Below are 27,296 nucleotides of genomic sequence, written 5' to 3'. Positions count from 1 at the left end.
GGTAACATTTAACAGAGCCAGCAGAGCAGTGCATGTGCCTGTGGAGCTGCGACTGGCAGCAGGCAAGACTGCGTCCATGGACAAACATCGAAACTACTAGAGAAGTGATTGAATAAACGTATCTACAGTCATTTAACTATTTTATTCTATATATCTATACTTGGAGAGGAAACGTTCACGGGGTGTATTTCTTGCAGTGCGTAAAAGTGACCTTCGAATCTCAGAACAGAAGCACGTCTCAAGAAAGCGACAATAATGTCAGGTACCTTCAGTCCCAAGATGACGAAAACCCTGGAAGATCTGAGTCTGGACTCGGGCTACGGAGCTGGGGACTCCTGCAAGTCCCTCAGCCTCTCCTCGTCCAGGTCCCGGCACTCCCACACCCACCCACACCGGGGGACCTGGTGGAACCAGATTAACTCTCTGAGCAGTAGGAACGCCAGCTGGGACACAGTCAACACGGCGCTGCCTGAGGATCCAGAGGACATACTCTCCAAGTGTCCTCGTCTGCCGACACTGGAAGAGGTCCCCTGGACCGACCGGGAGATCGCTGAAGTCCTGCGTAAAGTAGCAGGTGATGAGGTGGCTTTCTCCGGTGACGCAGTCAGCCGTCTCTCGCTGCTCTTGCAGAGGGCTCTGGTTCGGATCTCCCGGGAGGCTCAGAGACTGAGCGAGCTGCACCGGCGATGCACACGCTTTGAGGTGCAGAGCGCCATTCGGCTGGTGCTGAGCTGGGGGCTGGCTGAGCGGTGCGTGGCTGGCACGGTGAGGGCCATTTCTCTCTACTGCATGAGCTCAGGCGAGACACTGCGTCAACGGGGCAAGTCCTCGCGCTGCGGGCTCAGCCTCCCGGTGGGACGGTTCTTCAGGTGGATGGTGGATACGCGTGTGTCAGTGCGCGTGCATGAGCACGCAGCCATTTGCCTGGCCGCGTGCGTGGAGAGCCTGGCGGAGGAAGTGGTCGTGCGGGTGTTGATGATGGCAGAGGAGCGGGAGAGAGAGCGCGAGGGCACCTGTTGCCTGGTAAATATTGAGATCCTGGACGGGGTCGTCAATGACGACGCGGAGCTGTGGGGAGTGATGCAGAACTACGAGCATCTGATATGCGGGAAAAATGCCAATGGTAAATGTGTGTGTGTGCGTGTATGCGTGCGCCCCAACCCTGATGACACAATATGTGAATCAATGATCACTTTCCCTCTGTCCATGCACTAAATACACACACCCCTTTCCAATAATGATTTTCTTCTCCTATGACTGCGCACAATGGAATGGTTCTTCAGTGAACATGCATTTTGATAATTCTCTCTGGCAGCTTTTGGAAGTCTAGCAGAAACATTATGTAACCTCAGGGATTTAAAGGAACAAAACAAAAGTCCACTCAGGCAGAATATTCGAGAGAGCGAGAGAGAGAGGCCCTTCTAAAAAACTGACCCCACATATGAGAAGCATGCATGTGTGTGTTGTCAGTAGCAGTGCTTGGGTAAAATCACTGAGGAAGCTAAACCAGGAAAAATAAGCCATACTACAACCTATGTGTTGTGATAATTGCGATGTTTGCTCTGTAACCTGTTAGTTCATATGCCTTGCGACCGTGATATAGAGGCCTAAGGCTGAGACAGTAAGAAGACAACCACACCTTTGTTTCATCACAAAACTGGAGAGCATATTGCATGTAACAAACAGTAACAAACAGAAAAGTACCCAATTGTCATACTTGAGTAAAAGTAAAGATAACTTAATATAAAATGCCTCAAACAAAAGGGAGTCACCCAGTAAAATACTACTTGAGTAAAAGTCTAAAAGGGTTTGGTTTAAAATATACTTCAGTATCAAAAGTAAATGTAATTGCTAAAATATAATTAAGTATCAAAAGTCAAATTATAAATCATTTCAAATTCCTTATATTAAGCAAACCAGTCGGCACAATTTTTGTTTTTTATTTACGGATTGCCAGGGACACACTCCAATGCTCAGACATCATTTACAAAAGAATCATGTGTGTTTAGTCAGTCCGTCAGATCAGAGGCAGTAGGGATGACCAGATATTTTCTCTTTATGAGTGTTTGAATTGGACCCTTTTCCTGTCCTGCTAAGCATTCAAAATGTAACAAATACTTTTGGGGTACAGGGAAAATGTATGATTTTTTTTAAAGGATGTAGTGAAGTAAAAGTTGTGAAAAATATAAATAGTAAAGTACAGATACCCCAAAAAACTACTAAAGTATTTTTACTTAAGTACTTTATGCCACTGGTTACATAACCTATAGCATGGTCAATGAAATTAACATTTCCGTCATTTTCGGACTACTAAACAACTATTGATTTAGAACACTGTACCATCAGTCGCAAAGAAAACAGGAGCTGCCTCTACTATTCCAGGACCATTTCAACTTCAACATCATTAAATCACCTATGCTTAGTCTAAAAGATTCCAAAAACGATTTAGTCCAATCAACGTAAGCTAAATATGTGGCTATCCATGGTATTGATTTCTGTGTGTGTGTGTGTGTAAATCGAAAAAACATGTTGACTTACCCTACTTGTAGAGAAACGCCAATGCCATCCTCCTCTCTTTCATGATGCCGAAACCATCATACAGTACATGCTTTTAGTTTTTGTTGTTCTGGGCTACCTGGCTAAAATGCTTGCTCGCTAGCCTAACTTCCTATCATTCATGGGCAACGATTAGCCAGCTTGTTAACATTAGCCTACTACTACATCTATCTACATATTGAACTTCCATCCTCTCAGGCCAGATGTACAATGTATGAATTTATGGTTGGATCAGAATCGCCGTTAAATCATTGGCCAGTACAAGAGTGAAGTTAAACCACAAGTCCAAATCCCTATCTCCATCCATGGCTTATTTAGGAAAGGTCCAAATTTAGCTAGCAAGACCTGAGGACAACAACACAACGAGATGCAGCAATTCAAAAAAAATTCTGTCAATGACGTTTGGCTTGATGTGATGTGATGTGATGTGATTGGTGTGAAGCCAAATCCAAAATGGCTTCCCTTGACACTTTTTTTTATGCATCAGGACTATTCAAAGTTGAGCTCACTCAGTTTAGCTCAATGCTGATTGGCTATTATTGTATACTTTTTATCAAGGGAGGCCAAATGCTTGCTGGCTTCCCTTGCATTCAATGCTACGGGCAGCAACAATATCATACTCTTTTTGACCATACAGCATCAGATAGATGGGCTACACATACAGAGACAGAGGGGTGCTGTTTTGCTCGCACAGATGCCTTCTCCATTGAGATACATTCAGCCTCTTGCGAACTGAAGGAAAATTATGGTACATTTTTGGGGGAAGCCTGGCTTTCCATGAATACATGCCACTGTGTGTTGTGTGTGTGTGTTGATCAGAGTGCAAATATTGATATTTCATTAGCCACAGTGATTAGGGTGTGCTTGTGTCCACAAAAAACATTTGTAGACTCATTCTATAGAGAGAGTGAGAGAGAGAGAGAGAGAGAGAGAGAGAGATTGTGTTCTGGTTTTGAGGTTGACTAATGATGTTGTGATAATCCAAATGTCCCCCCTATTCCCTCTCTTTGTATGTCCTTGAAGTCCCAGAGCAGGCTAAATGCCCTAACTGTTACAAATGGACTCCATGGAAAAGCAATCACGGTGATAAGTGGTGAGGTCACTGGTTTCCTAGGTCCTCTAGTCCCCAGAACCATAGACCTACGCTCTGCCACAAGTATATCAAGGTTAAGGGGAAAGCCCCACTGAGCCCGACAGACAGGAAACAGTCATTAGGTGTAACGTAATGGAGGACTGGAAGTGGGAGATCTCCTAGGGTGCTGTGGTTAAGCCACAGTGTGTGTGTGTGTGTGTGTGTGTGTGTGTGTGTGTGTGTGTGTGTGTGTGTGTGTGTGTGTGTGTGTGTGTGTGTGTGTGTGTGTGGTGTGTGTGTGTGTGTGTGTGTGTTGCGTGCGTGCGTGCATGTGTGTGTGGTGGACTGAGAAACGAGGAGTTAAAGGAAGGAGCCATGGTTCACATCACCAGTCAGAACCCTAATTGGAGGCCAGTTAGGGGGTCCTTTTTTCCTAAACCAATCACACACAGAATAGTCTCTTTTGTTTGTTTGGATAGAAATGTGTCTTTCCCATTTATACTATTGTATGTTATTGCACGGTACTCTATTACAGTGTTATTACAGTTTATATGTGTTCGACCTTCATCTGTACCTTCATCTGTGCACAGTAGCCTCAGCTCACCCATCTTCCCACAGTGTGTTCTAATCAGAGGCGCAACTTTGCTTTTAAAAGTGGGGGGGACATAACCTGGCGGGGGGTTTGGGGTCCTCCCTCAGAATTCTTTTGGCATCTAAAGCTAATTTCCTGCATTTCTCCATAATCCAATATGCCTATTTTGGGGTCACTTTGATTGTTTCTTAACACTTCTACATGAATGTTATTCTACCATAGTTATGGATAATCCTGAATGAATTGTGAAAATTATGAGTGACGCACAAATATCATACCCCCCAAAAAATGCTAACCTGTTATTGTAATGGTGAGAGGTTAACATGTCTTGGGGGTATGATATTTGTGCGTCTGTACCTTTCTCACACAGTCATTCAGGATTATCCTTAATCATGGTAGCATCCACATGAAGTGTTTAGAAACATATTATATTCTTATTTACAATAAAAGTGACTCCAAAATGACACAATACATTATTTACAATGCATTTATATTGGTCACAAAATAATCTGAAACACAACCAAAACAAACAGCAAATGCATCCAACAAATTTGTAGAGTCACAAGCTTGATGTAGTCATTGCTTGATATGAATGTGGGACCAAATACTTAACTTTTTACTACTTTAATACACATACAAGTGAATTTGTCCCAATACTTTTGCTCCCCTAAACCGGGGGGACTATGTACAAAAATAGAAAGAAGGGAAAATCTGTAGACATGCGGAAAATAAAAGAACACTGCCAGAATTCAGCCAGCCTTCACAAGAGCATAATATATTGAAATATGTCCCTTTTTGTGTTTTACACCTCCAGAAGAGGAATTATTTCTGAGTGCATGATTCAGTTTCACTGGCATATAGTATGTTCTATGGATGGCCTTAAACTGCAGCAATTTCTGTCTGAGATTATATGAACATGACTGGGCATTCTAACATATCTGTATCCATTCATTACCATCATCAGTAGTGTCTCCCAGGTCTTCCTCACATTTTTGTTTTACATATTTTATGTCATCAAGAAAAGCCTCTATCAACCGCTGATACAGTTTAGAAATCAATTTTAGAGGTTTGTCAGACTGCCTTAAAGTAGTTTCAATCTTTGAAGCTTCTGGCTTGTCCAGTGTTTGCTACACAGAACGAATAAAGTGTTGCATCTGCCAAAGTTCCCTTCAGCCACCTGTCACCATTTGATACTGCTCAGATGACGCATGACAAAGAATTACCTTGGTGTACATTTATACATTATATTATCCAATAATAGAACCAATAGAACTCAACCAAGCTGCACTGCTTCTTGACGCAATACCCACTTAACCCGGAAGTCAGCCGCACCAATGTGTCGGAGGAAACACCGTACACCTGGCGACCGTGTCAGCGTGCACTGCGCCCGGCCCGCCACAGGAGTCGCTAGTGCGCGATGGGACAAGGACATCCCTGCCGGCCAAACCCTCCCCTAACCCGGATGACGCTGGGCCAATTGTGCGCCGCCCCATGGGTCTCCCAGTCGCAGCCGGCTGTGACAGAGCCTGGATGAGCGATGAGACAAGACTGTAACTACCAATTGGATTCGACAAAATTGGGAGAGAAAAAAAGGGATAAAAAAAAGATCCATTCACTGATTGTTATAATATACTGCAATATACTGCAAAATTCAGCTGAGCTCCGTACACTGGTCTTCTCTGGCTGTTTGACCCTGCTGGGACACCTGTCACCATCTGATCCTGCTAAGACATGATGAGAATAGTGTTGTGTACTGACTGTGCACCATGACAGTAAAGCCTCTAGAGCTGTTTATTACTATCAGTGTGAAAAGTAGGGAATTAGCTAGGGAAACTGACAGATCGGTAACGTTGCATTGCTATACTAACATGGATCAGTTGATCTAATGGTACATCAACTGGCGAAATAGAGCCAAGTTAATTTACTTCTGTTGAAACCGGACAAAACAAAGGCTACAAAACATTTCCATACACACAACAACTGTTAGATACTGCTACCTGACAGATAGCTAGGCTGAAGTTAGTTCATTCACTTCAGACAGAACTTCAGTCGAGTGGGGATGAAACATTAGCTAACGTTGCATATCAGTTACACTACTAGCTCAGCACTGGGAATAAAAACATTTTTCCTGTTAAGTCAAACAGCAGTTACCTTGCCAACTACATTAGTCAAATAAAGAGTAGCCAGTTTATGCTCTGCTTGCTTTTACATCTCTGAGAAAAAGAACACAGACAACAGCTGCCTCTGCACGCTCTGTGGTGTCCACGCAGTCCTAAATCCAGCCGGCTGAAACCACCAAACAGCTTACCCAAGCGCTCTGAGGCGTCCACATGGTCCTAAAGCACACTGATGTTGGATTTTGTATTACAATGCAATGATAAAACTGGGGGGGACAACATTTTTATTTCAGAATGTGGGGGGGGGGGGGTCATGTCGCCCCCATCCCCAGTGAAAGTTGCGCCCCTGGTCCTAATGGAATTCATTATACAACGGGTGGGTCTAATCCTGAATGCTGATTGGTTAAAAGTACATTCCAGTCGGAGTCTATTCCACAAGTTACTGTACCACTGGCTAAATCTATGACGTTAAAATTACTATTTACTCTGTTCCATCTGACTGCTCAATCCACTGTCTCATCAATCAAGCAATCAAATGAATTTATAAAGCTCTTCTTACATCAGCTGATGTCACAAAGTGCTGTACAGAAACCCATCCTAAAACCCCAAACAGCACGCAATGCAGATGTACTGTTTGACGTGACTGTAAGTTAGCCATAGTTGGCTAGTTAGCAAGCAAGGGATAAGAACGTTGCCAGCCAGTATGGCAATGGAACATTTAAAACGAACGACTGGGTCGCGTTCATAGATAGAGAACAAAAAGTCAACGACCAGCCGGCTTGTGTAGCAACCCTAGATGTGTTTCGGGACTATATTTTGTGGAGGGATGAAATAGTATGAATAAATTAATCAAATAACGTTTTTAATGAAAATATGTCACTCATTATCTGAATATGTTGGTAGCCCGTTGACTTCGTCTCGGGCCTAACAACACCCATGTCAATATATCCTCCAAACACCGGCTTCTCAGGCATTATCACCGAAGTAGAAACCAGTAGCACTACTTCTCAAACCAACACCATATGTCAAAGACGTATTCTACCGTGTAATTGCCTCTCATTTAAGATTTTAACAACAGTTTTTAACGACAGTGTGTGTTAGTCTGTAATAACTGGGCTACTCTCTAGTGTATACAATCCTCACACAAACACCTCGTAAATACTAATAAGTACACAGCAGCTACTACAGTAGGTTATGCTCTAAACCAGTGGTTCCCAATCTTTTTCGGTGACTGCAAAGTAAAAAATTACAGTGTTGACTTATTTTAACCCGGGATGAGTATTTTCAACATTATGAGGAGTCAATGAGCTCTAGTGTCAGAATTAAATTGGAGTGTAAAATTATGCAGTCATTGCGATGTAAATCCAACTCAATTCAGTGGAATGAAAAAACGCACCAATCAACTGCTGTGGTTGTGGATGATCATTATTTCGACTTGCATGTCAATGCAATTGCTCCTGCACATCCTCAAATAATCATGTAAGTAACGTCAACAACTAATAGCAAAGTTTTCACTTTGACATTTACTTAATTATAGAGTAATAGCCTATTGATGTTAAACCAGTGCTATATATTATTACACATTCATGTGTGAATTTTAACACAATTTTGAGTCAAATTAACTCTGAAAATGTGACACTACCTGTAGAGTAACTTCAACACTATGTGGACTGGGACCAAATGTTATCTGAAACAGTGTTGAATTCAACTCTATATGTGTTAACTTAACACTTTTATTTTTACTGTGTGGTACTGTCTGGAGTACCCCTGAAGTACCCCCTTATGTGCATTTTACCAGGAAGCCTATGGTCTCATGAGTACCCCCTGTGGATAGGTACCCCCAGGGGTTCTACTACCCCTGGTTAGGAACCACTGCAATAAACACTACATACACGGCTAGAGGCCAGCATTCCGCTCTTATACTGGGGCATGGGTTTATGGCTCACTGGGTTATGCTAAAGCTTAAAGGAACTGTTAATAAAGCACACACTAGGTGTTGATTATTGCTTTTATGGGGGAAAGAGTCAGGTTTAATGTTACTGTGAAGCTGACATTGGTAGGTTGGCAGGTGCTGTTACTACAGTCATGAACAGGTCTAGGAGAGGATGGAAGGAACAAGATATCTAGTATTCTCTCTGTCTCTCTCTGTCTCTCTATCCCTCCCCCTCTATCCCTCCCCCTTCACATTCCTTTCTCCGAGTGCCCCTCTCAATTTTAGATACATCTGACCTACACTCAATATGATCAAATGACCATGGCAAGTGATAGTACCTAACCCATAAACTTTGTGACGGTAAATCCAACATATTCGATTCTCACTGTGAAACTAGATAAGGTGCTTCCTCTCACGAGAGGATCTGTTCTCAGCATTCTCTCTTTGCGCTATCCACACACACAGCTTGATGTCTCATCATCATCCTCCTCCTCTCAGATCTCTATAACAGCAGGCTCATACTGCCTCTGCACCATAACATCTCTAGATGTATCATCAGATGTATTGTATTGTCTTCCAGAGTAGAGGTTATCCCTTTATAGTTTTTACTAGTCTGTTTGAAAATGGCCATGGTTTGTGTTAACTGGGAAGCTATATCATTTAGTCCTTTAATGTTGTTTTTGACTCATCCGGAAAACAGTTTAACTTCCTAGTTATATCACGTTTTAGGGAAGACCCAGATGCGGACAGATACACAAAAGTGTATTACTAGAACAGGAGGTAGGCAAAACGACAGGTCAAGGTGGTCGGTAATCCAGATCAGAGTCCAAAAGGTACAAAACGCTGGTAGGGTTGAAGAACAAAACAAACTGGCAACAGACAAACAGAGAACACAGGTATAAATACACTGAGGATAATCAGGAAGATGGGAAACAACTGGAGGGGGGTAGAGACAATCACAAACACTGCGCCTCACGAACATGCTTCCCTATTCTCCAGCTGAGTGCCGTCGCCAGGCACGAGGTGGGAAGGATGATCTCGGGTTTTGAGGTTATAGCCGTGGGGCTATAGCGGCATGACAGCGCATCTAGCTTGACATTCTTGGATCCCGATCGGTATGAGAGGGAGACGTTGAACCGGGCAAAAATCAGGGCCCACCTAGCTTTCCTGGATTTGAGAAGCTTGGCGTTGCAGAGATATTCCAGGTTCTTGTGGTCAGTCCACACAATGAGCGGATGTTCCGCCCCCTCCAGCCAGTGCCTCCGCTCCTCCAACGCCATCTTCACTGCGAGAAGCTCACGATTCCCCACATCGTAGTTCCTCTCCGTGGCATTGAGGCGATGGGAGAAGAAGACGCAGGGATGTAACTTGAGGTCCAGGGTAGAACGCTGCAACAGAACAGTCCCCAGTCTGACATCCGAAGCATCGGCCTCCACCACGAACTGGTGGGACGGGTCAGGATGAACCAAGATGGGATCTGTGGTGAAACAGTGTTTGAGATCCCGGAACGCCCGGTCAGCAGCTGGGGACCACGTGAACAGAACCTTGGGAGAGGTCAGTGCAAACAGGCGGGAAGCCAAGGTGCTGTAACCCCAGATAAAGCGGCGATAAAAGTTGGCGAATCCCAGGAAACGTTGCAGCTGCACCCTGGAAGTAGGCTGGGGCCAATCCACCACCGCTCTCACCTTCCCGGGATCCATCTGTACACTCCCTGCAGCGATGATGTAACCCAGGAAGGGGATGGGGGAGCGATGGAATTCGCACTTCTCTGCTTTCACAAAAAGATGGTTCTCCAGGAGGTGTTGGAGAACCTGTCAAACGTAGACCACGTGTTCTTGGGCGGAGCAGGAGAAGCCGAGGATGTCGTCGAGGTAGACGAAGACGAACCTGGTTCAACATGTCGCGAAGAACATCATTAACCAGAGCCTGGAAAACAGCTGGGGCGTTGGTAAGGCCAAATGGCATGACTAGATCCACGTAGTGACCGCTGGCCGTGTTGAAGGCAGTCTTCCACTGGTCCCCTTCCCGTATCCGCACCAGGTGGAAGGAGTTCCAGGTGGCAGGCTGCACTGACTTCAGGCAATGTGCGTGGCAAAACGGGCTCCAGCCCATGATGGCACCATAAAACCAGTCAATTTACATTTACATTTACGTCATTTAGCAGACGCTCTTATCCAGAGCGACTTACAAATTGGTGCATTCACCTTATGATATCTAGTGGAACAACCACTTTACAATTGTACATCTATATCTTTTTTTTGGGGGGGGGGGCGTAGAAGGATTACTTTATCCTATCCCAGGTATTCCTTAAAGAGATGGGGGATTGTGTCTCTGGAGCCAAGTGAAACCAAATACAACGGGAACTGATGAGATTTAATGAGCAGGAATTGGATTGTCTCGCTGTGGTTCTCTGTCACACGTAGGTAGATGGGGGTGGTATTGTGGGTGACCCGGCATATAGAGCGCCTGTCCAGGGCTCTAACATCCATGGGAATGGAGAGGGGCTGAGTGGGGATGCCCAGCTCGGACACCAGGGTAGCATCCATAAAGCTCTCATTGGCCCCAGAGTCAATGAGTACCCGGAGAGATTTCGACTGGTTCCACAACAGCAAAATGGCAAGAAAATGGGTAAGGGGAGAGAAAAAGTTATCCGTATGGCCCACCAGAGTAATCGCTCCTACCGGTGAGCCTGGTCTTTTAGTGGACAGGTGGAGACGAAATTACCAGTAGTCCCGCAATACAGGAAACTCTTAGTGTGAATACCTACGTGTGACAGGGAACCACAGCGAGACGATCCAATTCCTGCTCATTAAATCTCATCAGTTCCCGTGGTATTTGGTTTCTCTTGGCTCCAGAGACACAATCCCCTTATTGACTGGTTTTATGGTGCCATCATGGGCTGAAGCCCGTTTTGCTACGCTCATTGCCTGAAGTCAGTGAAGCCTGTATAGCCATTCGGCTGGAGACAGACTAGCTCTGCTTGGTTGCATTGGCTCGGGATAAGGTGAATAGGCAGACTTTGGAGACTCTCAAGGGAACTCAGATAGCTTCATGTTGTCTCGGCAACAGAGCCATCGGGGACTTCCGGGATGCCTCGGAGACGAGGTGGAATCCTTGGGCGGGCAAGTGAAATCAAATCTCCTTCCTGCGTAGTCGCCCGTCGATCCAAATGGTCAAGGCGATGAGTCGAGATCTGTCGGTAGTTCCCGGGCTGCCATCTTGTCCTTTACTTCCTCCGATACTCCGTGCAGTGACATGTCGGACAGCGATTCCAGGTTCCAGGCACTCTCAGCTGCCAAGGTGGGCAACCAGGAATTTCCATGCACCTGTAGGCAGCGACCTCTGAATTTGGGGTGATTATGTACTGTTGGTTCATAAAATCAGATCACATTTAACCCTACTGTTATGTGATTGATTACAGGCCCATCATAGTGCCTAGTGTCTGTGACACGATTGAAACACCCTTACTGTGCTTTTGTAAGGCAAATTATCATAATGACCATAGATGTCAGATGTCAACACCAAGACAGGACATGCAGACTGACCCCTGTGTCTATTTCCAACAGGTTCCTTCCACTCTAACCCGCACTCTAACTCTCTCTCACTCTTTCCCTTTATGTCCTCTCTGCCTTTCGCTGCCTTTTTCTCTTATTCTACACTCTTACTTTTTAAATATGAAAGAATTAAAGGTTATTTTGCCATTACTGCATAAGCCCTTTGAGCTAATGCATTTTGAGAAATGTGCAGGACATCTGGTAAATCATGCGCTTCTGTCAAAAGGGGGTTTCAGTAAAGTTTGGGTAGTATATGTGTAACTCAGGGTAGGATTGGTCCCTATGTCTCCCCTCTATCCATACTGCTGTTTTAGTCTGACCAAACAGTCATGGCATTATGCCCTGCCACAGAAAGGACATGTTGTGTGTCACAGAAAGGTGACTGTGCCTCTGTTTTCATACACACACACACCACACGCACGCACGCACGCACGCACGCACGCACGCACGCACACCACCACACACACACACACACACACACACACACACACACACACACACACACACACACACACACAGGAGGAAGGAGGAAAAGGAAATAACGTAATCATACATGATTAGGCAAGTAAGCATGGCTTGTGTTCACACACACAGTAGCCGTAGCCTTGGGGAGTTAGCAAGCACAGGTAGGGTTTGGAAAACACTCAGTTGTGCTTTGTACCCCCTGAAGACTGGCCTCTTGTTGTGAATGAATGGACTATATGTACAAATACTTGTTCAGACGGCACACCTTACTTTTTCCCCCTAACAAAGTAGCTAGGGGTAATCAATGTAAGTTATCCAAAAGGCTTATATTTCATTATGCTTCTACAACCAAGAAAATATTTATTTCAAACCAAGATAAGTCTTTTTTAGAACACCTAGACTAAGTCAGTTGGATTGAGACCCACCTGGGAGCTACAGACAGTTTATCTTTGGTTGTGGCTTAAGCTTAGTTTGTGAACCGAACAATTCATCTTTGGTGTGATTTACAATTGCTACCAATAGTCCCGTTATAAATATTGGATTTCTTTCAATCCAAATGAAAGCCTCCAGTTGTGTTGGATAAAAGTTACAGAGTAACTCCTATCTACTTGAAAAGTTCTCTCACACACTTAACATACACGATACACACAAAAATATACACACATGGTGGTGAGTCTGAGGCTGTGTGTAGAGTCACTGATGAGACATGATTCGTTTTGGGGGTTGCCAGTGTGGGGACCATGGTGTGAGGGAAGATAGGTGGGGTGTGACTGTTTGTCTGTCTATGTGTATGGCTTATCCACTTAGTATGGGGCGGAGGGTGGACAGTGGTTGTGGGTTCAGTTCATCAGGATCACTCTGAATGCTCTCCTAAGGTGCATCCCAAATGGCCCCTTATTCACTTTATAGTGCACAACTTCTGACTAGGGACCATAGGGCTCTGGTCAAATGTAGTACACTATATAGAGAATAGGGTGCCATTAGTCATTTAACATCAATACGTCATACACAGCCCTCTCCCACACTCATATAAATAGCTGAGTAAGACTAGTGGCTTGGGGGAGGGAACGTTGCATACTACGCCTGTAGAGAGCAGAGCTATCCTAGCTTGGCTTTTGGCTTTTGGTGCCTTTTCCATTGTGTAAAATACAAGAGAGTCAGCAAATACCCGTCTCACACAATGTGTGCATGTGTGTGTGTGTTTGCCTGTGTGGGAGTATGTGCGTGTGCGCGTGCATGTTTTATATTTGTGTTTCTAGGAAACCTCCCTGTAAGGGGTGTTTCTATTTGGGAGTGGGTGTGTGTGTCATATACTGTACACATTACTGACTTTGTGGCTTGTAGGGCTGTAATTCTCTGTGGGAGAAAGCAATAGATTAGTTAAAACCCCTTTTGGTCAGGCAGTAAATCGTTGAACATTCCATTACTACTCTGTTACTACACTCTTAGAATAAAAGGGTTCCAAAAGAGTTCTTCGGCTGTCCCCACAGGATAACCTTTTTTGGATCTAGGTAGAACCTTTTTTTTCTAAGAGTGCACCCTATAAATGAGAATTCAATTTTATTTTGGGGTATGGTTAAGATGTGATCACATGCATCAAGGCATTATCTGTCTCATTTCCTGAAGATTTAAATTAAAGGCTAAATTCACATTTTAAAGGTGGGAATATATATATATATATATATATATATATATATAGAGAGAGAGAGAGAGAGAGAGAGAGAGAGAGAGAGAGAGAGAGAGAGAGAGAGAGAGAGAGAGAGAGAGAGAGAGAGCTCGTAAAAGAGGACAGAGAGAGGTGGTATGTAACTAAACATTTACCCTCTCACCCCATGTCTCCTCAGTCTTTTCTCTCTCAGAGTGAATCTTAGTTCATAAAACAAACTAAATCCGATATGATCCCCTCATTATTCTCCCTGGTTACATAACTGTCCTGGTAACTAGCAGTGCATTCAACCTTCACCTCCAAAGCAAAAGTTTTATATAGTCCGTCTGTGGTCCTGGTTGTTTCTGTGCAGATGTCGAGCCATGGTGGCAGACACTGACAGCGTTAGTGTGAGTTGAAACACTACATTAATGCTTAAATAAGTTGAGGTCTTTGAGGGATTTACTAACTCATTATGAGTAAATGTTCCTTTGATATCTTCAACCTTATATATTTTGCTAACAATTATTTTGTGTGTACATTTTGTATGTACAGGTGAGCTATCCCTGCCAGCCCATGTCAGTCCGTACACAAAGGGTCCCCGGGCACCAATGGAGAGCAGGGAGGATGCCTACGCCCATCTGGAGCTACGCACCCTGGAACAGTCCCTTCTGGCCACATGCGTGGGCAGCATCACAGAGCTCAGTGAGTGTGTGTGTGTCTTTGTGTGTGTCACATTCTCAAGCTTCACATTCACTCAAACACTCTCAAACGTATTACGTACCCTCTTCATTTTACATTCAAAGACTCCCTCTCTCACACACGCTTTCCCAAACACTCACATACGCCTCTCGCTTTAGTCCTAGCCAGCGAGGAACTATCTGGTCCTTATGCATGTGATTCATCAGCCTTATCTAGTCAGGAGAAAGAGACAGTTGCAGGCACAGACTCCTACTGACCACGTTCAACCTTATTCTGAGTAGAGGGCCATCTTTCACATTTAGAGTGGTACCAGCTGTTAACTCCAACATCCCCAGTCTGTCTTGCTCTTCTGTTGTTCATCTTCATTAAAACTAGGGCACCTAAGTAGGGCGGCACTGTTTGGGAAAGATGGCACCCAAAATTCTAATTTTGAATCCATCCAACTGTCCATTTGTCTCATGTATTTTGTTAGAATGTAAACTTACTTAGACGTCTCTTTCTGTAAGTCAGTTGTCCCCGAAACATTTTAAAGTGCTGTGCCCCACCTAGCTATAGCCTCTCAAATAGACAAAACACGTTTCTAGCCAACAACTAAGGCCGGGATTCAATCCCATCATGCTTTGTCGACAATGCACCTTTTAAAGGCAATGTTGCCGTGCTCGCAGAGACCGTCGGCTCAATCGGAAATTATCTTTAAATGGCGCATTGTCGACAAACTTAACTCTTTAGCCACAGTCTAGTAGGGACTGGTCAGGAAACACAGCTTTACGAATTATGTCAAAGCTAGCATTGTAGAAAGGATGACAGACAGACGATGTTGGTGTAGATAACAACACTGGTCTCAGGTCTGACGATAGCATAATAAAGTTAACCCTGTTCACTGTCTTTTTTAAAAATCTGACCCTTGGTCTGTCTCTAGGGTCCCTTCATTAGAATCAGACAGGGATTTCGTATCCACTGAAACATTAGGCTATATAACAGACTACTGTGTGTTCCCAAAACAGAAGGGCACTTTCATGTCAGCCACAGGGTCTTATAGACCCCCTTGCTCTCCCCGCCCCTCACACACACACACACCCCAAACACACGCACACACACTCCCCTGTTTTCACAAACCAAACAAATTCCATGTGGGTCCTTTCCTCTCTGGTCATCTTGGGAGTAGCACCTAGCAAAACAGTGCACACACTTGTTCGTTCTTGGAGACCAAGCGCATGAATTAAATGGGACAACATACAGTTTGTTTCAACATAGAAAGAAAAAAATGTATCATAATTGTGGTGCTTATTGATATCACTAGAGATTAAACATTGTCTAGTATATCTTCCCATATGGATATACAGTACATACTGTAAATATGATATGAACTCAAATCTGCATGTACTTTGACAGACACAGTGGCTACTTCAGGAGTCTTGGCATCATTAAAAAAGGAGTAGTCGTTTTAAGATTATAATCTCTTCCACATGAGCAGATTCTCTCACAGCTCTCTGGCTGCTACGTTTAAGAGCTAGCTTCTCTTCTTTCTAATGCCTTCCACATATGTTGCGGGATAAGTGACTGCGATAGCTACAGCTGAGGACGACTATTCCTGATTTAAGGGTCTATAAGGAAGGACGTGCCGTGGAGCCCAGCTAAGCCCGACTCTGCTCCCAAACTTGACTTCTAATGAGCTTTATCTGAGACTCGACCACTGAACCGTTCTCATTGTCTCATCTGTAAAGAGATATAATAAGACACAGAATTGATTAACGTAAGACTAACGTTACATCCAGCTGCTACCTGTGATATCTGAGAAACTGAAAGGGAAAACGTGCAATGTAGCTCTGTCTATGAGTGTACTGACAGAAGTTGAAAGTCCCACAGTTTTGCATTACACATGCATTGGTAAGGAAACCAATACTGTATACATAGCATTGTGGGTACTGCAGTACATCATGCTACATCTACAGCATCTATGTTTAATAGAGCATGTATAGCTGAGGTTTTATGGATTTGTATCAGATGATGATGTGTGTGATACTAAATGCGCGTGTGACTGTTTCCTCTCAGGTGACCTGGTGTCACGGTCCATGCACCACATACAGCGCCTACGCGCAGTTAGCCACTCCCTCAGCCCTATTTGCCCAGCAAATCAGCATCCTGTATTCTGGGCGCCCGATGCCATGCGTACCCTCTACTACTTCCTGTCTAGCCCACAGATGGAATCACTGGAGAACCCAAATCTAGAACCCCCCAGGATGGCCCTGAGCAGAGAGAGGTAAGGGCTGTGTGTGTGTGTGTGTGTGTGTGTGTGTGTGTGTGTGTGTGTGTGTGTGTGTGTGTGTGTGTGTGTGTGTGTGTGTGTGTGTGTGTGTGTGTGCGCGTGAGTGTTGAGCGTGTGCATGTGTCTTCTTGTATGCTTAGGCACACAGAGATATTGTTTCCCTCCACCTGGTACCAATTATAATCACAGGCCCCATTAACCCGTTAGCTTCCAGTTAGACTCAGCTCTGTGTCTCTGTTGAGCCCTGTGATCTCAGTAACTATAACCAGAGAGGAAAAGGTGAAGCGAGAGGTTTCACTCTCGCCAAAATCTTTCCAAAATAAGCCCAATGTGTTTCTATGGGCTTATTTTGGACGTAAGCTTGTCGCCTGCTTTTCTGCCTTTGGGACAACGACTCCCATTGTTAGGGCGGAGACATGAGAATCTAGACATTATAAACAGATCTCTGCCATAACGACCTGCCTCTGTGCTCTGGGGAGGTGAAGAGACCACATGTTCTAAAACAAGCGTCACATCAGGGAAACAGTGTTCTCTTTATAGTCCTTTGTTAACAGTAAAATGGTACCCTTTTTCTCAATTAGGGCAAAAGTTATGGGAGGTTGCTACATCAACACACATTAAGACTACCAAAAAACACCCTGTGTGAACCTGTTTTAGCCCACTGCAGGAAAAGGTTAAGTAGTCGTTATTGTACAAAAGGCTGAGGAATTGGTCCTTTATGCCAGATTTGAAGGCATTGTGGGATTTTGAGCCATTGAGGAAAGTTAATAAATTATATAACTTCAATGTTTGAATCTTTGCTCCTCCCCCCAGACTGTTTATGCTCCTTCCCCCTCTGATGGAGTGGATACGGGTTGCCGTGGTACACGCGGAGCACCGCCGCAGCCTATTGGTGGACAGCGATGATGTCAGACAGACCGCCAGACAGCTCCTCCCAGGACTGGACTGTGAGCCCAGACAGCTGAGGTAGAAACACACTGAGCATTGCATGTTTAATGACATACACTCACCAGCCACTTTATGAGGTACACCCATCTAGTACCGGGTCGGAACCCCCTTTGCCTCCAGAACAGCCTGAATTCTTTGGGGCATTCCGCAAGGTGTTGAAAACGTTCCACAAGGATGTTGGTCAATGCTGACACGATGGCATCACGCAGTTGCTGCAGATTGGACGGTGGTACATTAACTCTGAGAACAGCCCGTTCCATGCTTTATTGGGTTGAGGTCTGAGGACTGCGCAGGCCACTGAAGTAAACTGAACTCGCTGTCATGTTCCAGGTGATGTTTTTCCACTCCTCAATTGTCCAGTGTTGGTGATCATGTGCCCACTGAGCCGCTTCTTCTTGTTTTTAGCTGATAGGAGTGGAACCCATCTGTTGCAATAGCCCATCCGTAACAAGGATCAACGAGTTGTGAGTTCCGAGATGCTGTTCTGCACACCACTGTTGTACTGATCCGTTATTTGTCTTTTTGTGGCACACCTGTTAGCTTGCACGATTCTTGCCATTCTCCTTCGACCTCTCTCATCAACAAGCGGTCTTCGCCCACATAACTGCCACTGGCTGGATGTTTTTGGTTTTTCGCACCATTCGCTTGGGTCACTCGTTTGCCCATTCTGATGGTCAATCGAACAGTAACTGAATGTCTCAATGCCTGTCTGCCTGCTTTATATAGCAAGCCACGGCTACGTGACTTACTGTCTGTAGGAGCGATCGATTTTCGTGAACGGGTGCTGTACCTGCTAAAAACTGGCCAGTGAGTGTATATTACCGTAACATGCAATAGAAAGATGCTGAACCATACTGTTGACTTGTGAAACCAGTACATAACAGTAGGCCTACTGTCATTATTGAAGAGTTATGCATGTTAGAAGTTTTCATTGTTGCCCCTCTCTCCCTCTCTCTCTCTCTCTCTCTCTCTCTCTCTCTCTCTCTCTCTCTCTCTCTCTCTCTCTCTCCCCCCCCCTATCCTCTTGTCTCTCCCTCTCTCCCAGGCCTGAGTGTTGTTCCAGCTCATTTAGGCGTCTGAACTCTAAGGCTGCTACAGAGAAGCTTCAGCTGGACCTGGGCTTCCGCATGCTGACCTGTGGCAGAGCAGACCTGATTGGTCAGGCCACACAGCTACTGGGACCATCAGGGGTTAACACTATGGATGACCAGGTAGGACTGGGAATAGGGAATATGAGATACATGGTGGGGATAGAGATGTAGGGGAGAGGGGTAGGAAATATACATATTCAGACATAAGACTGACAGGTTTTGACAGGGAAGGTAAACTAAACTTGTCAGTCTTCTGCTTGTATGCCTTACTCTGACTGGTGTTAGAGAGTGTAGAGACTGTTCAAAGTAAGATGTGTATTCTCTGACCTACAGGGTATGACCCCTCTGATGTACGCATGTTCGTGTGGAGACGAGGCTCTAGTCCAGATACTGGTGGAGGCTGGAGCCAACCTGGACCTGGCGGTGAACACTACTACTCGAAAGATATTAGCATAATATGATATAGATAGTATATCATGTAATGGGTTGAAAGAATCTGGTAACTTTCTGGCCTTCTAGGCAGAGTTGCAAAGAAAAAGCCATATCTCAGACTGGCCAATAAAAATAAAAGATTAAGATGGGCAAAAGAACACAAACATTGGACAGAAGAACTCTGCCTAGAAGACCAGCATCCCGGAGTCGCCTCTTCACTGTTGACGTTGAGACTGGTGTTTTGCGGGTACTATTTAATGAAGCTGCCAGTTGAGAACTTGTGAGGCGTCTGATTCTCAAACTGGACACTCTAATGCACTTGTCCTCATGATTAGTTGTGCACCGGGGCCTCCCACTCCCCTTTCCATTCTGGTTAGAGCCAGTTTGCGCTGTTCTGTGATGGGAGTGGTACACAGCTTTCTACGAGATCTTCAGTTTCTTGGCAATTTCTTGCATGGAATAGCCTTAATTTCTCAGAACAAGAATAGACTGATGAGTTTCAGAAGAAAGGTCTTTGTTTCTGGCCATTTTGAGCCTGTAATCAAACCCACAAATACTGATGCTCCAGATACTCAACTAGTCTAAAGAAGGCCAGTGTTATTGCTTCTTTAATCAGAACAACAGTTTGCAGCTGTGCTAACACAATTGCAAAAGGGTTTTCTAATGATCAATTCGCCTTTTACAATGATAAACTTGGATTAGCTAACACAACGTGCCATTGGTACACAGGACTGATGGTTGCTGATAATGGGCCTCAGTACACCTATGTACTGTAGATATACCATTAAAAATCTGCCGTTTCCAGCTACAATAGTCATTTACAACATTAACAATGTCTATACTGTATTTCTGATCAATTTGATGTTATTTTAATGGACAAAAAAACAAACATTTTCTTTCAAAAACAAGGACATTTCTAAGTGACCCAAAACTTTTGAACAGTAGTGTACATTTTAGACTGAGATATGTAACATTTTTCATTCTTCTCTCAGGTTCCTTGCTGCTCCCCCAGACAGCCCTCAGTCCACCCAGACAGTCGTGGTTGGGTGGCCCTCACCTTTGCTGTGCTGCATGGACACCTCTCAGTATCTCAGGTGAGTCCTCACTGCCCAGTGGAAAGGGTCTAACACAGTTTCTTAATCACACATCTCAGACTTGATAGTGCTAGCCTGTGGGAAGGTTTTTTTTGTGTGTGTGTAGTGTAGTACTAACCATTCCTCTGGGTTTCTGTGTTGTATAGCTGCTGTTGGAGGTGGGTGCAGACGTGGAGGGGACTGCTGTTACTTCCAGCCAGGAGAGTTCTGCTGAGACTCCTCTACAGCTGGCCTCTGCTGCTGGGAACTATGAAATGGTGAGCCTGCTGCTGGCCCACGGGGCCGACCCTCTACTCAGAGTGCATGATTGGAACGCTCTGACATCCCCGCTCTATGAGGACATGAACTGCTTCAGCTACGCCGCTGCACACGGACACAGGTAGCTACACCTGTCTAACTAGTCCAGGCTTGGGTTATGTCTCAATAGTCTAAAGTGCTGTCCTTTCTTTGTCTATTACCTTCAGTCAGAACTGAATAAATGAATGGATACTCATCCTCTACTCTCCTACAGGAACACCCTGAGGAGGCTTCTGACCCAGCCCCAGCAGAGGAAGGAGGACATTCTCTCTCTGCAGGAGATACTGGCTGAGGGGTTCCAGGAGGAGGAAGAAGAGGCTGGCTCACTACCTCCCCCCAGCCTCGGCCCTTGTAGCCCTGCTGTCTACCCCAGTAGCTCCAGCCCCATGCCCAGGCTATGTAAGGCCAAGATGAAGGCCCTGCAGCAGGCTGCCTACTACAGCGCTGAACACGGCTACCTGGATGTCACCATGGAGCTACGATCACTGGGTATGGATTCTTTGTAGGCCTACTTCTTTTGTTTTATGCCATCATCATTGTTTTGTGAAGGACTTGTCATGAATCAAGCATTCCGAAAGCACAGAAATATTATTTAATCCACTTTAGGTTGTTTGAGACTTTGTTCTCAATGACTGACCTACAGCTGAAGTCGGAAGTTTACACAAACCTTAGCCAAATACATTTAAACTCAGTTTTTCACAATTCCTGACATTTAATCCCAGTAAAAATTCCCTGTTTTAGGTCAGTTAGGATCACCACTTTATTTTAAGAATGTGAAATGTCAGAATAATAGTAGAGAGAATGATTTATTTCAGCTTTTATTTCTTTCATCACATTCCCAGTGGGTCAGAAGTTTACATACACTCAATTAATATTTAGTAGCATTGCCTTTAAATTGTTTAACCTGGGTCAAACATTTCAGGTAGCCTTCCACAAGCTTCCCACAATAAGTTGGGTGACTTTTGGCCCATTCCTCCTGACAAAGCTGGTGAAACTGAGTCAGGTTTGTAGGCCTCCTTGCTCGCACACTTTTTCAGTTCTGCCCACAAATGTTCTATAGGATGAGGTCAGGGCTTTGTGATGGCCACTCCAATACCATTTTCCACAACTTTGGAAGTATGCTTGGGGTCATTGTCCATTTGGATGACCCATTTGCGACCAAGCTTTAACTTCCTGACTGATGTCTTCAGATGTTGCTTCAATATATCCACATAATTTTCCTGCCTCATGATGCCATCTATTTTGTAAAGTGCACCAGTCCCTCCTGCAGCAAAGCACCCCCACAACATGATGCTCCCACCCCCGTGCTTCACGGTTGGAATGGTGTCTTCGGCTTACAAGCCTCCCCCTTTTCCCTCCAAGCATAATGATGGTTATTATGGCCAAACAATTCTATTTTTGTTTCATCAAATCAGAGGACATTTCTCCAAAAGTACGATCTTTGTCCCCATGTGCAGTTGCAAACCGTAGTCTGGCGTTTTTATGGCAGTTTTGGAGCAGCAGCTTCTTCCTTGCTGAGCGGCCTTTCAGGTAATGTCGATTTAGGGCTCGTTTTACTGTGGATATAGATACTTTTGTACCTGTTTTCTCCAGCATCTTCACAAGGTCCTTTGCTGTTGTTCTGGGATTGATTTGCACTTTTCACATCAAAGTACATTCATCTCTAGGCGACAGAACGCGTCTCCTTCCTGAGCGGTACGACGGCTGTGTTGTCCCATGGTGTTTATACTTGCGTACTATTGTTTGTACAGATGAACGTGGCACCTTCAGGCGTTTGGAAATTGCTCCCAAGGATGACCCAGACTTGTGGAGGTCTACAACTTTTTTTCTGAGGTCTTGGCTGATTTCTTTTGATTTTCCCATAATGTCAAGCAAAGAGGCTCTGAGTTTGAAGGTAGGCCTTGAAATACATCCACAGGTAGACCTGCAATTGACTCAAATTATGTCAATTAGCCTATCAGTAGCTTCTAAAGCCATGACATCATTTTCTGGAATTTTCCAAGCTGTTTAAAGGCACAGTCAACTTAGTGTATGTAAACTTCTGACCCACTGGAATTGTGATACAGTGATTTATAAGTGAAATAATCTGTCTGTAAACAATTGTTGGGAAAATGACTTGTGTCATGCACAAAATAGATGTCGTAACCGACCTGCCAAAACTATAGTTTGTGGAAATTTGTGGAGTGGTTGAAAAACGAGTTTTAATGACTCTAACCTAAGTGTATGTAAACTTCTGACTTCAACTGTAGGTAAATAATCTCTTGGGATGTAACGGTCATCGTACGCAGTGGACCAAGGCGCAGCGGGTTGAGTGCTCTTAACGACTTTTATTGAACACGTAACAAACAAAACAAGAAAACGATCGAACGAACAGGATTGCAGGCTAAAACACACAGCTATGCAACCACAACTTCCCACCAAGGGACAGGTGAAACAGGGCTACGTAAGTATGACTCTCAATCAGCAACAACGATGTACAGCTGTTCCTGATTGAGAGCCATACCAGGCCAACACAAAGAAATACACAACATAGAAAACCATAGAAATACAAAACAAGAACATTACCCAAAAACCCCGGAACACATAAATCAAACACCCCTCATACATAAATACACATCCCATTAAACCCCGAACCACATAAAACAAATACCCCCTGCCACGTCCTGACCAAACTACAATAACCAATAACCTCTTATACTGGTCAGGACGTGACATGGGACCCTAATTTGTTCCTTTATTTGTTCCCCAGGTGTCCCCTGGAAGCTCCATATGTGGCTGGAGTCCTTCCATGTAGCCCAACAACTGTCCAGGGATGAGGTGACCCTCTCTCTCCTCAGAGACTTCACAACTATCAGGCCACAGGACTACTGCCAGGAGCTGGTCTCGCTCGCTCTACCTCTCTTGTTTAACATGCTTGCAACCAGCAAGGTAGCCATGACTGCTAGGCTACCTGGCAGTCCAATTTCTCCTTCAGTCGGTGTTGTTTGGTGTTGGGTATTCCATGTAGATTACAGTATGTCATAAGAAGTTTTCATTGAGTAAATGTTCAATGGAACCTCAAACCAAAAGCAGAGTATGAATGAGAAATCAAAAAATGTTGTAATAAAATGGGTTGCAAACTTGCAATGGCTGTTATATAAAATCACATGACTCTTTCTGAACATGATTATATCCCTTTAGGACTATGCCATAACCAAGAGACTGTCAGCCATCTTCTCTCACTGTTATGGCTCTGCTCCTACTCCCTCTGTTCCTCAGATGGACCTCACTCTCTCCACACAGCTAGGTATGGAGACTGGCATACTCTCTCCATATGGAACAAACTGTAGTCTGTTTAAATATTCTGATTCTTAGGGTCCGAGTTTTCACTTCATTTCAGCAAAGTGTAACTCTAACTTTTGTATAAATCATGCTTCGTTGTGTACATGTATTTCAATGCATGTTTCTGACTCTAAATGGTGTAAACGTCACTTCGGTCTCTCTCATCCACCAGATGCTCATTTCCTGAACAACCCAGAGATGTCTGACATAATGTTGTTAGTGGAAGGCCGTCCCTTCTACGCCCACCGGGTTCTCCTCATGTCTGCCTCCAAGAGGTGAGCTAGCATTTCCCTCCTCACACCTGAGGTGGTATGACCTTGAGTGCAGGCTCTAGTGTTTTCAGCGGCAGTCTGTGCTTTTGTGTCCACAAGATGGTTATCAAGTCTCTTTCAGGTTTCGGTACCTGCTAAGTTTCTGTGGGTCAGACACCAGCACCATCCACATCTCTGACATCACATACAGCACCTTCCAGAGGATGATGAGTTGTCTGTACTGTGGAGGGACTGAAGGGCTGCGGCTGTCACAGGCTGACGCTATGGAGGTAAGAAATGTATCGTCATTTACACTGATGCAACTTCATTCATACATCCCATTGTTGATCCATACATGTACCACAGTGGTTAAGCTTTAGGAATGGCCTCCCACTATCACTTCATTGAGGAGTGGAAAGACAACATAGTGGAGGTCATTCATGAAATGTAAGCATTTTGGAAAGATGTGATTGTATGTTTGGAGTGGTGACTTGTGATGGAAGTACTATTTGCTCCTCTGTCAGCAGCTGCTGCCAGTGGTCTGTTTCTTCCAGCTGGAGGTGCTAGAGAGGCAGTGTGAGATCCTGCTCTCCCAGAGTATCACCCTGGACAATGCTGTCAGCATCTACTTGATGTCTACGGTAAGAATTCAAACTTTGTTATCGTGAAAGGTTGTCCTATGCAGGCTTAAAACTATAAGTCATAATTGTATCTGTGTGTTGTCTGCACCTTGAAATTAGTACATGCAGTCCATTATAATGATCATAATAGACAGTGTGCCTGTGTGAGTGGTGCTTGCATTAGTATCATTGTAAAATGTATTTATTTTTACCTTTATTTAACTAGGCAAGTCAGTTAAGAAAAAATGCTTATTTTCAATGACGGCCTAGGAACAGCGGGTCAACTGCCTTGTTCAGGTGCAGAACGACAGATTTTACCTTGTCAGCACTGGGATTTGATCTTGCAACCTTGCAGTTACTAGTCCAACGCTCTAACCACTAGGCTACCTGCCACCCATATGTATGTGTCTGTCTGTCTGTCTGTCTGTCTGTCTGTCTGTCTGTCTGTCTGTCTGTCTGTCTGTCTGTCTGTCTGTCTGTCTGTCTGTCTGTCTGTCTGTCTGTCTGTCTGTCTGTCTGTCTGTCTGTCTGTCTGTCTGTCTGTCTGTCTGTCTGTCTGTCTGTCTGTCTGTCTGTCTGTCTGTCTGTCTGTCTGTCTGTCTGTCTGTCTGTCTGTCTGTCTGTCTGTCTGTCTGTCTGTCTGTCTGTCTGTCTGTCTGTCTGTCTGTCTGTCTGTCTGTCTGTCTGTCTGTCTGTCTGTCTGTCTGTCTGTCTGTCTGTCTGTCTGTCTGTCTGTCTGTCTGTCTGTCTGTCTGTCTGTCTGTCTGTCTGTCTGTCTGTCTGTCTGTCTGTCTGTCTGTCTGTCTGTCTGTCTGTCTGTCTGTCTGTCTGTCTGTCTGTCTGTCTGTCTGTCTGTCTGTCTGTCTGTCTGTCTGTCTGTCTGTCTGTCTGTCTGTCTGTCTGTCTGTCTGTCTGTCTGTCTGTCTGTCTGTCTGTCTGTCTGTCTGTCTGTCTGTCTGTCTGTCTGTCTGTCTGTCTGTCTGTCTGTCTGTCTGTCTGTCTGTCTGTCTGTCTGTCTGTCTGTCTGTCTGTCTGTCTGTCTGTCTGTCTGTCTGTCTGTCTGTCTGTCCAGGATCACGGGGCGGCCGAGCTCAGGAGGTTCTGTGAAGGTTTCTTCCTGCAGCACATGGAACAGCTCCTGGAGAGAGAGGACTTCCACAGGCTGCTCCTGGGAGGGGCCCATCAGGACCAGCTCTCCCCAGAGACAGAGGCCCGGAGTGGACCATGTAAGGACCAACACTCCTCTCTCCTCCTGGAGGATCTGGAGGTCACTTTGGTCCACAGGCTGCTCTCGCTGTACCCTCCCTGCAGACAGTAAGCCACCGGCTGCGTCTCAGTAGTCATAGTTGGCTTCTTTGTTCTTCCATTGTCTCGTTTCCTTCAACTGTACTGATGTGAAATAACCACATATGTGAAAGACAAGGTACTGCTATATCTGCTCTTAAATATCAGTTAGTGTGAAGGAAATGGAGGAGAGGAGGCCACATTAGAATATTGAGATGGACCCCATGTGGGGAGAAGGACAGACATACCAGCATTCCTGGAGATAAATAACCGGTGTAGTGAAGCGTAGTATCTCGCAGTGCGGTGATGTCCCCACTGTTGCCAGCACAGGTTGGTAATGCTACTCTGTCATGAGGGAGAGAAGAGGCAGGGCCTAGGTGAATCTGCCACCGGACAGAACACTTTTACAGGCCCTCAAACGTGCTCTCTCTGCCTCTGTGAATGCCCAAGGTAATGCTAAGACAGTTACTTTAGTTTCAGAGTGATGGTTAGAGAAGCAATGGTAGTTAAGCAGCTTCTTGCCACACATGCCACAAATAGGGAATGTACAACTGAAGGTGCTGCAAAAAGTTAGAGACAGAAGCTTAATGAGTTTTGCAGTTGTGGAACGCAACCTCACCATCAATTCCTCAGGTAGCCCATAGAGCAGGAAGGAGGATTGATGGATAACTGGAGGAGTACTGCTGCCATCTAGTGATGTGTAGGACTTATTCCACGGGACTGACATAGGAAATCTAGAAATAGTCCATTGTTTAAGAGAGGAAATGGATGCAATGTACTATGGCTTTAATTGATCTAGAATATGATGAAGGTTTATGGATATACCACCAATGTAACAACAGGTACTGAGACTCTTTGTTAGTAAGAAATAAAGCATTTAGAGCATTTTGGACTGCTGTTACTTACTAGAGTCCATCCTCTCTCGTGTGGATGGAACTTGGGGTTGATACGGTATATATTGTACCGGAATAACAGAACTCTGAATATGTTATTGTTCTGTAGATACAGTATGTCAATAAATGTTTTGCTCACAATAATTCTCATCAGCGTTTTTAT

General features: G+C 44.7%; 1 protein-coding gene across 2 annotated transcripts; it reads left to right on the top strand.

Annotated features, from left to right (window-relative positions):
- The first annotated feature begins 18 nt into the window (after nt 1–18).
- On the top strand, nt 19–27,296 carry LOC106587061 (ankyrin repeat and BTB/POZ domain-containing protein 2). 2 transcript variants are annotated; one of them, XM_014174949.3, is made up of 15 exons: nt 19–1,123; nt 14,490–14,639; nt 16,689–16,896; nt 17,716–17,868; nt 18,896–19,061; nt 19,275–19,364; nt 20,366–20,467; nt 20,614–20,846; nt 20,979–21,253; nt 23,514–23,692; nt 23,945–24,050; nt 24,258–24,360; nt 24,479–24,626; nt 24,861–24,977; nt 26,029–27,296. In XM_014174949.3, exons 1-15 carry the CDS (start codon nt 256–258, stop codon nt 26,272–26,274), a joined length of 3,144 nt encoding a protein of 1,047 aa, XP_014030424.3. In that variant the 5' UTR covers nt 19–255; the 3' UTR covers nt 26,275–27,296. The 2 variants fall into 2 exon arrangements, with proteins under 2 accessions (XP_014030424.3, XP_014030425.3); XM_014174950.3 differs by having other exon boundaries at nt 24,864–24,977; nt 26,029–27,295.

The sequence above is a fragment of the Salmo salar genome, chromosome 26, assembly GCF_965601325.2.
Source record: "Salmo salar chromosome 26, fSalSal1, whole genome shotgun sequence".
In the NCBI taxonomy this organism is placed as follows: Eukaryota; Metazoa; Chordata; class Actinopteri; order Salmoniformes; family Salmonidae; genus Salmo; species Salmo salar.
Note: the sequence above shows the minus strand (reverse complement) of the source record. Positions and strands in the feature narration are given on the sequence as shown.

Excerpts from the sequence above, each read along its gene's own strand:
- LOC106587061 (XM_014174949.3), top strand. The coding sequence starts at position 256 with ATGTCAGGTACCTTCAGTCCCAAGATGACGAAAACCCTGGAAGATCTG. Across the intron at positions 20,847-20,978 it reads GCCGCTGCACACGGACACAG|GAACACCCTGAGGAGGCTTC; the intron begins GTAGCTACACCT and ends ACTCTCCTACAG. Across the intron at positions 21,254-23,513 it reads CATGGAGCTACGATCACTGG|GTGTCCCCTGGAAGCTCCAT; the intron begins GTATGGATTCTT and ends TTTGTTCCCCAG.